We start from the raw sequence: 16,487 nt of genomic DNA, 5'->3' as shown, positions 1-16,487 counted from the left end.
TCTATTTCAGAAGAAAAGTAGGCCTATTCGTTTGATGAAGTTGTTAACTTGAGTCCCGGAAGTACAAAAAACTACTCCTTTAAAGGCACAACATTGGACCAGTTCAAAGCTCGACGTAGAGACTACCCATCTTTTGATCGTAATCGGTTTATTCAAGCTTTGGTTGACAACATTGGAAGCAGGATGGTGAACACCAACAATGAAAATTCTGTGAAGAGCTTGGAAATTACTGTACCAGAGTTGTGGCCTGCTGCAGTCGAAGTTCCATGGCAAGAAGGGGAGCACAGATTACGAAAAATGTAGGAGAGATTTCATGTCATCACTCATCACTCCTATTTCCGATTGTATGTTGACAATCCTTGTCAGTTGTCATATACCAGATACGATAAAGTTGCTCAAGAACGTAGTAGGCTACTAAACATGATTGCTATAAGTTCTGCTTAAGTCGAACGTGGATTTTCACAAATGAACTTGGTCATCACACCGCTACGATCACGGCTGACCATATCACTTGTTTCAGCATTGTTGTTCATCAGCAAAATAACGGCAGTGTTGGGCGCGATAACTCATTTTTTAGTTAAGCGATAACGATAATTAATCGATAAACAAAAAATGCCTAAAGCGATAACGATAAACGATAAATCAAAAAAAAGTTAAGCGATAACGATAAACGATAAATTATCGCCGATAATGTCCGATAACGATAGTTTTTTTTTCTTGATTAGAGCTGCCCCATCCCATGCAGCACGAACTGTTTTCATCAACATGACGAAAAATCGAACATAATACCTACTGTAGTGTAAAGGGACAAAACTTTTTGTAAGTTATGCATAAATAGAATCGCAACAGCGGCAGTAGGTATCAAATCTTCAACCTCTTGATCCAGAATCAAACCACTGAAGTAACCGCCGTGCTTATAATTATACCTTCAGATAGGGGAGACTCAGGTAAGTTGGCCCAATAGGCAAGTTGGCCCACTCTAAATAATTTTTTAACTACAATAGTTATTGTTTCGTATCGTACGCATACTGAGAAAGTGCTGTTGAAACTACCTTATCACCAGGTTGGGAGGCTCTAGCAAGCAGTATAAACATGTAAGCACGATTTTTGTATGAAAAATTATGATTTTTAAAAGTTTTGGATTTTAGAAGTTTTTAGATGTCGAGTGAGTTTTTTCTTACTATATAAGAAAGGTTATTATTTAGTGAGTGCAGCGCTAGAGTGGTTATTAAGGCTCACTTTGACGGTGAAACCGTTGTTAGAAGCTCGATAGTTTGACATAAATTTTAGTTTTTACAATATGGTTGCCATGCAGGGAAGTTGGCCCATATCGTGGGTGGGTATGTTGGCCACCATGCCTTCATGAGGTATTATATGAAATGATAATGGAATAATAATAATTAATACGATGACTTATTTTTGCAAGATTGAAGTAGCCTATCATCAAGTATCCAAAGTAAGTAAATCCCGGTTTTACATCGGCTTTAAACGATCAATAACAATAATACACTTCCTTACATCGTTTTTATGCCACATATTGCGACAACTTATTCCTAACCCAATAACCCATATGGTAGGCTAATAATAGAATAATGGTAAGTAATCAAGAAAACCAATCGCGGAAATGTGTATCAACCACTTCTCAAGCGACGGTCTAAAAGGTACCTCGTTTCAGAGATACATTAAAAAATGTTCCGATATTGGTAACCTACTCATGCAAAAATGGGGTTTGTAGCCTATATTGCAAACAAGGTCCTGCCTACCAGTATTGTTAAGGTGACCAAATCGTTAGGAATAAAGGCATGCCGTTCCAACTACATGATGTTTGATACAACCTTTGTTATTTTCGAAAGCATATTTGGTGTAGGCTACTCATGTAAAAAAAAGTTTACTGAGGTAAAATACAGCATTAAGTAATTAAGTTATAGCCTAATAGTAGATTATATTATAAACCATACATGAATGCATACAATGTAGGCTATGTATGCCTCTATAAAACCAAGAAATAATTAGAAAGAAAATAAAATTGGGGAGAAAGAGAACTTTTCCACTGTTTAATATACCATAGATGGACATGTTGCCCACGTGGCCAACTTACCTTCCATGGTGGGCCAAATTACCCGCACAGGAAGGCAAGATGGTCCATTTTATTTTTTTCGGAAAACTTGAAAAATTATATACCTAAGAATGTTTGTTTGATGCAAGTATATGTCCACTTCTAGAGTGATAAATTCTCTACTCTTCAATAGCATTCGCTTTAACATATGTTTTGTGATTAGCTCACAAATTTAATTTTTTATTTTGCTGGGCCAACTTACCCGAGTCTCCCCTACCAGTTGGATGCTTTTATCAATTGAGTTACACTGCCGCTCACGTGCAGTAGGCAAAATAATTAAATCAAATGAAAAGACCATAAAAAATGCCAAACTTTGTATTTTGTTTTCTGCTTAAAGGTCTGTTTACAGCAAAGTCAGCAATAGGCTAATTGAAAAAATTCCAAAAAACGCAAAATGCTTGAAAATTCATCAGTAATCTTAAGCGTTATTGGTAGTAAAAATGTGCATACTGTGAAATTCATCAAGCTTATCAAATTAGTCGTGTTTGTTTAAGAACAAAAACATAATCATCGTAATTTACTGGTAATTTCAGATAATTTTTTTTGTTTTCTTTGTGAACACCATCATTAATTAAAGCAATGGCAGAACGCTGAGTTGTTGAGATAAGAATTACAATATAAGCACTGTATTTGTGGGAATAAAAGTATTTGATTGAGCTATAGGCTATGTCGCATAAGTAAATGAGAAAGGTTATAGGCTACTGTATTTAGCATAATTTTACCACGCAACTCGATGCGCCTATTCTCATGCAAAAACTACTACAAGATGCAAAAAATGTGATGTCGGTCTGCATGTCAAATGCTTCAAGCAATATCATATTCCGCAATGACTTGTTTCAGTGATGTTGTGTTACTTTGCTAATTTTCATCTTCATATTTTTTGAACTTTCATTTCAATAAAATGCTCGATGACAATAATGACATGACAAGACATTTCCAATTTATCACTTTGAGCGATAAGTAAAACGTAATAACGCTTACGCATTACGCACAAGAAACTTGTGAAATTTGATAACGGATTTGCCTAGCGTCTTATTATATAGGACGGCTTTTTTCTCAAAAAGTACAAACACAATTAGGAAAAAAATAATTGTGATATGTTTTTTAGGTCATAATTAACCTATGCAATATTTAAATTTTTCGAAAATTATTTTAAGTACTTTTACTTTCGGCACAAATGGGTTAAATTTTTAAGTTAAATGGCACTTACGCATTTGGTTATTATTTTTGGATTAAAGTTATATTGTAGCGATCCATTATTTCATCATGTAAGTTTTCCTGCCTTTTACTATAGTGAACTAGTTTAACTTAAATTTATTTCCTAATGTTTCTGTAATTTTCCATGTAATCTGCTCCCGAAGTCAATAAGAAAAAAGGGAACAGAAAATAAAAGGGTTTGTTCGCCCTTTGACGAGAGCTCACACGAAACCAGCTCACATCAAACCAGTCCAGTTAGACCAGTTCAGCTCTCAGAAAACATTAAATTGATTGTTTACTTAAAATGTAATAATTCGTGATAATGTTCTACTGTTCTGCAATTTCACTATTCTGTAATGTTTAAATTCAATTTGTGTTATAGACTTACAACCATAGGCGCCGACTTTTCAAAAAACCTTGGGGGGCGAGAAAGGTGATGACGTCATAACCATAACGCTATTTTGCTCAATTAAAATAGTCTTTGATCAAGCTTACTGTCTTGTTTACATTGACACCTAGGTCGCAAGCCGAATTTATTAGAACTGCTGCTTAAAACGATTAGTTTGTAGCCGTAGCCTAGCCATGCAGTATAGCCTACGTCTAGTAAAAATTTTGATTATGTTAGCCAGTGGCGGCTCGTGGTCTTAAAACATGGGGGGGCTGCATCAACCAGTAGGCTAACCTAATATAAATAATTATAAACCTGTACCGGACTGAGTTATAAATGCACTGAGTTAGGGTTAGTAACACAGTAACATGTTCTTTTAATTGGCTGTCGTTTAATGTTTTTATCATTTAAAGTAAACTTTTGATAATGGCTTGAATTTGGTCAAGTTTAGGTGGTCACCAGATGGAGCTAGTATTATTTTGGAACTTGGTATTAACTTAGTTGGTTAGATCTGTGCTTGTGCTTTCCAACGATAGCAAATTTGTTGAAATTGAACAACAAATGAATAAATGGGAGACATGACGTCATCATCACAAAAGGACGAATTGTTAAAGAGCACCAATAATTACAGTAATTGGCTTTACTTCACATCAAAACTAGTCTGTCTCAGTGACTTCTCAAAACACAGATCAAGTAAAGTAACCTACGACCACTTCACCTAATCACCGATAGCTTCCACACGCTTACCCTAAAGATTTACGAGAATCAAAGTTGGAATCCCTGACCGGGGTCTGTTCTATTTGCAGTCCCTACAGCGCTTGTTCAGTGACGCTAAAAAACTTTTTTCTGAAAAACCTACGTCATAAAAAAAAGAACAAAAAACACCGCACCTGCAGAATTTGCAGACCCAGAGTTGCCAATTAATTTTTGTAACACAAACTTTTTTTTTATTGCAAAAAAAAAATTAATATTAAGAGTTTTTTTAATTCTTTAAGCGAAATGAATTTAAAAAAAAACATGGCAAAACTATCTATATATAATATAATTCACAAATGCACAAAAATGTTGGGGGGGCTGCAGTCCCGCAGTCCCTTATGACAAGCCGCCACTGATGTTAGCTCATAATTGGAACAGTTGGAAAACAAGCCGATTCATTTCCTTTTCGTGGGAGTGAAAAACAACGATCAAGACAGTGAAGTTATATATTACGAAATAAAACGCAAAAAAATCATGATCTCAAGCAGAATAAAAACCCGCTATGAGTTTTATTAGCTTCGTTTTGCTAATTACTTACCTTCAAAGCGTTAACAACGGCGAAGTGTTTTCTCTTATGTTTTTATAATCTTTTATCGAATCTCGTATATGCTCGAGTCAGGCCCGGATTTAGGGGGGGGCAGAGGGGGCAGTTGCCCCGGGCCCCCCGACTTTTGAAGGGCCCCTATGTGGTTAAAATGTAATATTGTGTTATTTTTTTTCCTTTTGGCCTTTAAAGTTTTTGCAAAATGCTGTGCAGTAGGCTACTGGACTGATGCTACTGTAGACGTAAAGATCGTTTTTGCATGGGGGCCCCCCCGATCTAAAAGTGCCCCGGGCCCCCCATCAGCTAAATCCGGCCCTGGCTCGAGTATAGGTCGAGATGTTCGCAAGTGATTTTCATCTCAAAAAGACAGGTTCAACTTATACACGGGACAAGCTCGGCAGTTTTCAAAATGAACACATTTTTGCTATAGGGCAAAATCATTGCCAACGTAGATTACGGAGTGTGTAATGGCGTCGGTGGAGTTAAAAGTTTTGAATACGATTTGCAGTGACTCAAACTTAATTTTCAAATGTAATGATTTCTATCAATTTTAAACTTTATGCACTTGTTGAGCAATATGCAAAGGTCACAAGACAAAACAGAAAGAGCTGCTTTAAGAAATCGATTTTTTTATTTTTGCGTGTAGGATACAATCGTTCTAATTACGTAACATTCCATGATCGTGGAAGTCGATGTTAAACCTTAGCGACCGCATAAAACAATGATGTCAGGTTAGTTAGGTGATAATAGCGGTAAGAGACGTTGTTAATGCAAGCAATATCTGCGACCAAGTTAAATACCTTTTCTTTTATCGGTTTTCGATTTAATTCTTACACATCGTGAAAAAAAACAATGCGTTCTGTGGAATCATAATTGATCACACAGCGGGAAGACCTCATTGAAAATTGCGCGTCTAATTTAGCTGGTTTACGTAAGTTACGTAAGTTAGCGTAAGTTACTCTACCTTCTACTTTGAACTTTCCATACCGTATGAGAAAGCCATGCGATCAGCTGCTGTTTTGCGGGCAAGAGCAACGTAGGCTATATTTCGCTTTCGGCATTCCTTAAGTCTGTTTAAATGATCTAAATCTCTTTCGCAAAGTGTTTTATCTTTGAAACACCACTTGTAATAACCATTTTTGTTGCCCCTCAACCATAAGTTTACGGGGGGCGCCGCCCCCCGGCCCCCCTGGAAGTCGGCGCGTATGCCTACAACATTATACGAACACCTTCTGATAACTTAAAATTATAATTCGAATAACAATAACTGTGTGGAAATTATTTCATGAAGTCAGATAGCCAAACTAGATAAATTAGATAGATAGAAATTTCATCAAGCAGTTAGACAGCCTTTATCTTAATTCAAATTATAAACAAACATTAGATCCCAAACAAACATTAGACCTTAATTCAAATATAAATACAAACTATCCTTATACGTTAAATATAACGTAAAATATATGTTGCCACAATATCGCCAAGCTAGAAAAAAATCGATCTTACAGTCTATAATCGATCTTGTGTTGTTATTGTATGTGAATTTTGTCTGTTAAACTGAGTTTGTGACGTAACCGCACGTCTCAAGGCAGGTTCTTGCAATTTTAGTTAATCTACTCATCTAAAGATTTAATGCGCTTAAAACAGTAAGTTTCACGTTTTGACCAGAGAGATTTTATTTTTTTACGACAATTACTAAAAGCTAACACCTCCAACGAAAAAAGAAAAACAACACTGTTGTATTTCCTGACGTTTAATATAAAATAAACAATAATAATTGTAGCGATAGCCAACCAAGTGAGAAAACCATTTACCTCTTGTTACTTACTAATAATAATAATAATGTTATGGTTTTATTTATTGTCGCTCTACAACAGCTAAGGTCTTTTAGCGACAGGGCTCATTTTTAATTTATATCAGGTTTACGATGTTATCACATTATTACCCGACTCATTCTCACTGCGCTATGCAGGATAGAACACAATCGGTACCGTTTTTTTTTTAAAGTCTTCGGTTTGACCCGACCTGGAATCGATCTCCGATCTACCAGCACCAGAGCCGAAGGCGAAACCACTGATTCAGTGTATAAAAGCAACGCAATATATAGTAAGAAAGAAACGCAAAACAATCAACTAAGGAACGTGGTACAGAACGCTTAATTGATTACACGTGCAGTGCGGTGGTAATCAATTCCAACGTCTGTACCAGAAAACGCTGAATGTGATTATGTAGTGAGGCAGGTCACAAGTTTACATAAAATCAACGTAAATAAAATGACGACTATAACAAACACGAAAAACACAAGAATAAAATAGTTGATCGTGAGGTGGCGCGAAAGACCATGTTTCCGATATAAAAGCGGCCTCTTATTGCGACACTTTCACAAACCACTTGCCAATTTCTTTCGCTTCGCTTCAAAGGAATCAGTACCGCCTGTGTGCTTAATTTTTAATTGTAAAATTTACTCGCGGTTGCCGATTGCAGCAAAACAACAAGAGACTTGTTGCATGCATTTCATTGCATTGCAATTTGCAACTCTAAAAATTATTGTGTTGTCAGGGCCGTCGCTGCAGGGGGGCGTGCCCCCTCCCCTGACAACGACCTGTGCACACACACTTCAGGCACTGAAGAAGAACTGGTTTTAATTTTAGTTTCATTAACTAGGTGGCTAGTAAAAATATTACTTTTCATTGTCTTTCCACTTGTGTGTTGATCCGAAATAAAATTTATCGGCGATAATCAAATATTGCCTTTCGCGATAACGATAAACGATAACTGACATATAGCGACAATACGAGAGAAGAAGAAGAAAATAACTGAAAAAAATAATTGAGCGATAACGATAAGCGATAAAAATTTATCGCCGATAATTATCGGCGATAAATTATCGCCGATAATGCCCATCACTGAATAACGGACCACCTCCTCATTTATGGAATGGCACTGCGGCAACTCAAGAAGTGATTGCAGACTCATCGGTCGGCTGTGGATATTCAAGTTAAACATTCTAAGCTGCCCACATTGAATGAACTCAGATCTCTGCAAAAACTGTTTGCTGCGGCTAAATCAAGGACTGTCGTGGTGCTTATAACTTAGCCCATAAAACCAAAGACCTGGCAGACAGGCTATTTGTTTTGTGTAATCTCGTTTGCACCAACTTGGAATATGCTTTTGATGTAATTGGAGTTTTTTAAACTGTTCGTTAATAACTAAATGAGTTTAGTGTAACTGTCACATTGGTAGCTTATTGGTTCTTATATAGCAAATCTGCAACCACAAGCGCTCATTTCAAGAATTGCATTTCCTTACTTTCCTATTGCAGTCAATGTTTTTGCAAGTGTGCTTAGGATTGGCTCATACAAATAAGTTTACAATTGAGTTAAGAGATTGGAATTAGCTCATGCAAATCGAGTTTCAAGTGTAGGCCTACGCAGTAAAAAAAAAGCAAAGGAGATTGCAGTGTAGCAACCAAGTCAAATTTCAAACTTATAATTTTATATCGGATTCAACCACGTTTTCACGTTTTGTTGCTTTTACCTTTTTCTGTACTTCAAGCTATGTTTTAGCATGGGTTGTTTTTCGACATGATGTTCCTTTTAAAAAAGTTAAACATTGTTGGCTAACCTACACCGATTAGCCTACTTATACATACTTTGTCTATAACAACACAGCTAAGTGTTAGAGCCCCCCAAAATTTTTTTTAGGAATGCACCCCTGGGGGGGGGGGGGGGGTATTGACGGCCGGCGGGCGAAGCCCGACGGCGTGTTCGCCGAAGGCGACACCCAGCGTTGGGGGTCTGGGGGCCTCCCCCAGAAAAATTTGAAAAATTAGTTTGACTTTGGTGCATTCTAAGAGCATTTTTAACAAAATGCGGGTATGAATATTCCTGTAAAATGGTGCTGTTCGGTGGCATAGCAAAAGGATAAGATCATGTTTTCTTCGGCATTATTCGGAAATAAAGCTAAGTCTCTATGTTTTCTTGTTGCTAATTCCTTGCGGAGATATTTGAATGTTTGATATTGGCAAAACTCGCTCTTTTAACTCAGTTTTGTTTAAAATTAGACAAACTTTGTTTTAGAGACATAGGTTGATTGCTTTTTTTGCGAGATTATTGCGGTTTTATTATTTATCAATTTTCTCCATGGTTGATCCAAAAAACGATCTTATTCTGTAAGTCACTAACTTTTATGCTTTAAACTTTAAAGTTAACCCAAAGTTTAGCAAATAGACTTCATACATCTTGATGAGTGTCAGACAAAAAGCTTTGAGACAATGAAGTTACTTCATTTCTGATATATTCAAGTTTTGTATAACGAATCACTGGAATCAGTTATATACAATAAAAGGTCAGTGCAATTTTTCACAGCTGTGGATATTGCAGTGTTTCCATGGACTGCACGAGTTAGCTGCAGACTATGGATACTAAACAGTTGTAGAGCGGTCACACCCTGCTGTATACACACAAGCTCTAACTCATTTTAAAAGATAAAGCAGCAGAATTGCTTTAACATGTAGAATCATGCTTACAGACGTGACGTCACACGAGTGCTAAAAGGAGGGTTGCAACCCCTAACCCCCTCTCCTCCCCTTGGCTACGCCACTGCCAGTGACCATTTAAAGCAATGGTTTTAATCTTTTTAGTATGTTTTACCCTTTTAACAAAGATGAATATCAGATTTACCCCCAATAAATAAAATGGTAGGCCTAGGCTACTCATTTATTAAAAAACGAAAGTATCAAATTCCATCAGTTACACTAATTCCACTAAAGTATCAAATTCCATCGGCTGCCCTTGCTTTTTGGCAACGAGTTGTTCAAATAACAGTTCAATGTCTGGTAAAGTAAGAGATAATGCACAACAAATATCGGATTTAACATGAAGTTGGTTTCGTGCTTTAGATTTGATAGTAAGCTATGCAGAGAAGCCGCATTCGCATAGGTAAGTTGAAGAACACGTGACCAAAACATTCAGAGCTTGAATAGGCTACCTATCCTTGGAATGTTATATCCAATGTTATATTTTAACCCAAAACTTTTCTAGGTTGCAAGAGTGAAACTCATCTTTTGCAAAAGAATCGTTTGTTAATTCTATAAATTCTTCTTGGATTGCTTCAGGAACGTCTTTCACTTTACATACAAAAGGATTTCTTGCTACTTTCATCAAAATGCTGCCAGTATTTATCTCGGGAAAATATCGGTCAAACTCCTCCTGCAAGTTTTGAAGATGACTGATGATGTCATCCTTCAGGTTTTGATTGAGATCATCTCCAGCTATCTCCGTCAAGCGGTGAAATGATTTCTACAATGCCAATAGGCCTACCTAGGCTACAGCTGGCACAATTTTTTTGTCCCGTCAACTGATGTGGATATTTTGATTGATAGCTCATTTACCTCCCAAAACGCTGAAATTTACCCCAGTTTAAAAGAAATGCTGATTTAAAGCAAATTTCTTCTTCGTGGAGCCTACATGCCTGTTTCAGGCTGAGGCTTTTCAATTATCCCGGTAGGCGGTAGCCTATTTGTAATAAAAAATGGTCATCTAAAAACATAAAAGTCTTTATGACAAAGCTTTGGTAGAGAGTTTGCTTTGTTGAACCATAGACAGACAAAACAAAGCAGCTTAGGCTAAGTGGGATTAATATAGGCTATTTATTACACAACGAAATATGACATACTGTATTTAAAAATTAACTCAAAAGTCTTCGACATGTTTAATTCTTGTGTCCTTACTAGGAATTATTTTACAGCTGCACTAGCCTATACATAAAATGAGAATTATTAGACAAATCTAACTATGATACACCTTTGGTAGAGAATTTGCTTGGTTGAACTTGAACCACAGAGAAATAATTAAAACAGAGTAACCTTAGCGGGTTTAACATAGCCTACTTTTTAACACACACAAAATATAACATAATTAAAATAAAATCAAACGTTTTCGACACGTACGTGTGTCTTCACCAGGAATTATATTTGCAATATAGGCTACCTAAAATGAAAAATCGTAAGATAAATTTGACTTTGCACTACAACTGTAGCGACATTCTGGACTAAAAAGCACGAACTGATTGATTGATTGATTGTTATGGTTTGTTTTATGTCGCTTTACAACATCTAAGGTCTTTTAGCGACATTCATTATTATAATAGCTATTTAGCACAGTTAGAGCACAACAGGGCATAGTGAAGGGTGCAATACGACACAACACAACATAATACGATACAGTAGTTTAAATACATCATTAGTGGAAAAGAAATTCTTGTAGGAGGTTAGGCCCACGAAAGGCAGGTACTTCTTTGGAATTGCACGCTTGGTGTTACAAACTGAAACAAAATAAGGAAAGCCCAGCCAGCAAATCAATCGCTTTCCACACCGATTCAATGTCCAAAGACGCTGAATCAATGTAAAAAACGATCGATCTCTGGCTGGGAGCAGACACGACACGGGTGCACTACAGTACAACATGGACGATTACAGTGATTAAAATAATAATTTAAATAAGCTTATTGCAGGAGTTTATAAAAGCCAGCAGATGTGTAGTAGTTGGACGATTTTCAGCAAAATTTTTCACCGATATGTTTATTCCATACGTGCTCAGATTTTGTTCAAGACACTTCCTTTGAGTTGCATATTTACTGCAATGAGATAGAAAATGATTCACAGTCTCAGGGCTCATACATGTGTCGCATAGTCCAGAAGTGTGGCATCCGATCTTGAAGAGGTGTTGGTTTAAACGGCAGTGACCGGTGATGAGTCTAAAGACGGTTGGATGGTCAGGTACTTTGTTTGTTCCTGCACTTTTGATGTCAGGATATATAGATTTGTAGAGTTGGCCTGTGGTACTGTTTATATAGTGATTATTCCATTTTTGCAGAGCTAGATCTTTGGTGAGGTTTTTGACTTCACTTAGGCTGAGTTTTGTGTTTGCGGAGATGGGGGTAATGGCTGATGTTGGTATTGCTGGTATGGCTCCTGAAGCAAGTTTTGCTAAGAAATCAGCAGTTTCGTTTCCAGGAATGCCTACATGACTAGGAACCCATAAAAACTTTACTTTTGTTGTATTTGATATAATGCTGGAATGAAGCAGAAGTATGTCATTGATTAAGCTGTGTTTTGTCCAGGTTGGATTTGAAATCGTCCGTAGTGCACTTAAGCAGTCGCTAATGATGACCGACTTACTTTGTTTGGTCTCTTTTATCCAAATAAGTGCAGCCTTTATTGCAAACAGTTCGGCACTGAACACAGATGCGGATCTATTAATTGTGAAACAGCGTTTTATTCCATAGCGGTTTACAAAAAAGGAAGATCCGGTTTTCGTGTTGGTCTTGGATCCGTCTGTATATATGTTGAGAAATTCTGAGTAATTTTTTGTGAGGTGCTCAGCGACTATTCCAGAGATGGCATTTGGATGGTCAAGCTGGGAGGTTTCAGTTACAAGGGTGTAGTCAGTTATGGGTATATAGACTTCCCAGGGTGGGATAGATGGTTCTTGGATGAGGTTTACGGTAATATTCGTGTCTATTGTCTCGGTGAGGGAATGGAATGGTTGGTAGTTACTTGTGCTGATCAAATTTCTTGGCAAACTTTCCTCGAGGATGTCATGTGCTGGGTGGCGTAAAAATGTCAGAATGTGGGCTTTGTAGTTTAGACAAAGTTGCTCGTATCTAAGTGACAAGGGTAATTCATTGCAGTAGTGTTGTAGGTTTGAAATTGGGGTACTTTTCATTGCTCTGGAGCATATTCTTAGAGCTTCATTTTGTAATGTCAGAATTGGTTGGAGTGTGGTTTTGTTTGTGGCAAAATATGCTTCCATACCATATTCAATAACCGATCGTATTATGGCTCTGTAGATGCAAAGCAGTGCTGATTTTCCTGCTCCCCAGTTTGTGCCCTTCAGTACACGGAGGACATTTAGTCTTGATTTGGATTTTTCTGCAACATGTTTAGCATGGATGCTATACTTTCCATTTGACTGAAATGTGATTCCAAGGTATTTGTAGTCTTTTTTGATGGGGATTAACGAATTTTTTATTTCGAGTGTACACGGATCATATTTACGTTTGTTTGTAAACAGCACAACCGCTGATTTGTTTGCGGAGATCTTGAAGCCCCATTTATCACACCAGTCTTTGGTTTTTGAAAAGTCAGATTTGATTATATTAGTCAGAGTTGAGATGTCTTCTCCAGTTTTCCAAAAACAGAAGTCATCTGCAAAAAGTGCTGTAGAAGAGGTAATTAAGTTTGGTAGATCGTTGATCGCTACGTTGAATAGTAATGGACTAATAACGCTGCCTTGAGGAATTCCGTTTTCTAGTTTTCTTGTGGTAGATAAAGCTTTGACAACCTTGACTTGAAAAGTACGATTTGACAGGAAAGATTTGATCCAAGATAGCATGGCTCCTTTGATCCCTAGGTCATATAGTTTTAGGAGGACTGCGTCGTGATAGACCATATCATAAGCTTTCTCAAGGTCAAGAAATACAGTTTGTACTGATTCACCGTAAGATAAGGATTTTTGGATGGTGTCGTGGAGTCTGATAATATGATCTGTCGTTCGACGTCTTTTTCTGAATCCAGACTGTTGAAGATGAAGTAGATTGTTTTGTTCTAGATACCATCTGAGGCGATTAGTTACTATTTTCTCCATAGTTTTGCAAAGGGTGCTGGTTAAAGAAATTGGTCTGTAGGAGGAGGGTATACCCGTTGGTTTGTTTGGCTTATGAATTGGAATGATGATTGAATGTTTCCATTTGAGTGGCAGTGTACCTGTCGACCAGACGTAGTTAAACAAGTCGAGGAGGATATTCAAACTGCAAGGGGGTAGATGACATAACATTTGATAATAAATGCCGTCCGCACCTGCAGCAGTGTTTTTATTACCTTTAAGGACTGTCTTCAACTCGTTCATTTGCAGGGGTGAATTGTAAGATTTATTGTAGAAATGGGTTGCCAGTTTTGATTGTAGATTGTTCGAAATTGAAAGACTGGAATTTTCACGGAATTTTTTTGAATAGTTGGTTGAGCTGCTAACTGAGAGAAATTGATCTGCAAGGATGTTGGCTTTGTTGATATCACTTTCTGCTTTAGTGGCAAGAGTGGGAATTCTTTTGGTTTCCTTTATGCCTGAAAATTTTTTAATAATTTTCCACACTTTGTCAAGCTTTGTTTTACTATCGAGGGAACAGCAGAAATTGTTCCAGCTTTCTTTTTTTGCTTGGATGATGGTTTTTCTGGCAATTGCCCGGAGGCGCTTAAAGGCTTGGATGTCTGTTGGGTGTCTGGTACGATGAAGACGTTGTAGTGCTATTTTTTTGTTCCTTACTGCTCGTTTACAATTGTCATTCCACCATGGAACGCCACTTGATTTGAATGGTTTGGTTTTAGGAATTGCTATAGACGCGCAGAGTTGGATAGTTTCGGAGAGGTTTTGGTTAAATGTATTTATATCATTTGAGACAACAGAAGAATTTAGCTTTTCTTGGCATAATTTGGAATACTTTGCCCAATCAGCTCTTTGGAATGCCCATGATGGTACAAACTCTGCATTTTCTGGGGAAGAAACATTGACTGTAGTAGCGACTATGCAGTGGTCACTACCCAAAAATTCATTGGTGACATCGGTGATGCATTTGTGACCAAGGGAAGTAGAAGCAATAGTGAGGTCTAGAGTGTTCCATCGGATTTCCGGCTTATTTAAAGACATGTGGGTGGGAACAGTGGTGTTGAGGATTACTGCGTCATGATTTTCAACTACTTCAAGTAGAGCATTCCCTCTATTATTATTGTTGTTGCACCCCCACATGACATGGTGGGCATTGAAATCACCGCAAATTAATAATTTATTATGGTTAGTGAAAATACAGTTTATTTGGTCACCTGCAAATGAGTTTGTGGGTGGGTTATATATACTGCATACAGTTAGGTGTTCGATTTTAATTGCAATAATTTCCAGCCGTGGGTCTGCATCCGGGATGGGTAGCTCTGTAAAGGAGATATTTCTTTTAATGCAGATTCCGACACCACCTCCTTTTCCCAAGTGAGCAGGTCTGTCTTTTCTGTAGAGATGATATCCATTAATATTAGGGGAGTATTTAGGAGTTAGGTGTGTTTCTTGTAAGCAAATGATATCCGGTGGGGTTTGTGAGCTTGCTATTAGTTGATTCAATTCCGGGATTTTCCTATAAATTGACCGACAGTTCCACTGCCACACTGTGAAGAACATTAAATTATTAGTGATTTTAGCATGTCCGAGTTTGTTAGAAATCCCATTCTAGAACCTGCTGCATCGGCGATAATTTGAAAAATGTCAATTTCTTTATTTTGGCTTTGAGCGAACGTTGTCTTTGTAATCACTTCTGCTAAAAATGCAAGAAATAAGATTGGGTTATTTATAAAGTGGCCGCTCTCGTCTCCTACGTTGGTTGGTTTCGAGGGTCCGGGTTTTTCCATTGTGACTGGAGTTATATTTATATTGTCATTAGTTTGGTTAGAGGATAGATTTTTATTCAATTGGCTTGTTTGAGTTGTGCTTGCTACAAGAGGAGGGAAGTCCAGATCGTAACTTGGCATTTCTGTATTTACAGCTCTTTGCTGCTTGCAGGCTTCAGCATATGTTAGGTTCTTAGTGGTTTTCATTTTCTGAATGGCTTTTTCTTTCAAGTACTTGGGGCAGTTTTTAGAAATAGCGACGTGATTTCCACCACAATTTGAGCATTTTACTGCTATACTTGGGCATTCGTCATGCTTGTGTTGATCACCGCATCGGAGACATTTGGTTTTAGATCTGCAGAATTTTGCTATGTGTCCAAATCGATTGCAGTTGTAACATCTTAAGGGTTTTGGAATGTATTGCGAGACTCTAAATCGTTGATAACCTATTTTTATTGAGTCTGGTAGTGATTTGCTATTGAAGATTAATAATACAGTAGTAGATGCAATTAGTTCAGCCGATTCAGAATTTCTTTTATTAAACCTTTTAACCGACCTTATGTTCGCATCCTTCAGCGCCGCAAGAATATCTCCGTCCTCCATGCCGAGAGGAACATTGTATATTACTCCACTTGCTCCAGGTGGTCTTTTGGCGTAGGCGGTGATCGGAATGTTGATGGTGTTTCCATCCGTCAGTGTCTTTGTTTTGAGGATAACCTCTATCTGGCTTGGGTTTGCATTTATCTGAAGTCCTCCATCTTGTCTTGCTGAGCAGGATTTGTATTCGCCTATTAGATATTGCAGACATCGGTCGATCAGTATCGGCGAATACATTTTTAATGTTTTTTTTTGCTCTCCCGGCTGGTTCAATTTCAATATGACTGTAGTAGTATTGTTGCCATTTTCGTCTGGGTTGTTTTCCGTTTGGTACTCCTCTTCGGAATGCATTCGTTTTCTTTTTAGAGACGGCGTCTCCTTCTTGTTTTCTGGGTCGTCTGTCTCCAGTTTGGTTGAGTTGTTTAAAATTGAGAGCTCAAATTTGTATTTCAAACTGCACCTT

The 16,487-nt window shown here is 37.5% G+C and overlaps 1 protein-coding gene across 1 annotated transcript; it reads right to left on the bottom strand.

Annotated features, from left to right (window-relative positions):
- Positions 1-15,220: 15,220 nt before the first annotated feature.
- LOC145776040 (uncharacterized) lies at positions 15,221-16,261 on the bottom strand. Its single transcript, XM_082587448.1, has one exon. It carries the CDS (start codon positions 16,259-16,261, stop codon positions 15,221-15,223), a length of 1,041 nt encoding a protein of 346 aa, XP_082443574.1.
- Positions 16,262-16,487: the final 226 nt, after the last annotated feature.

Source organism: Aplidium turbinatum, chromosome 8 (genome assembly GCF_918807975.1).
Source record: "Aplidium turbinatum chromosome 8, kaAplTurb1.1, whole genome shotgun sequence".
Taxonomy (NCBI): domain Eukaryota; kingdom Metazoa; phylum Chordata; class Ascidiacea; order Aplousobranchia; family Polyclinidae; genus Aplidium; species Aplidium turbinatum.
This window is presented reverse-complemented; position numbering and strand designations above follow the sequence as displayed.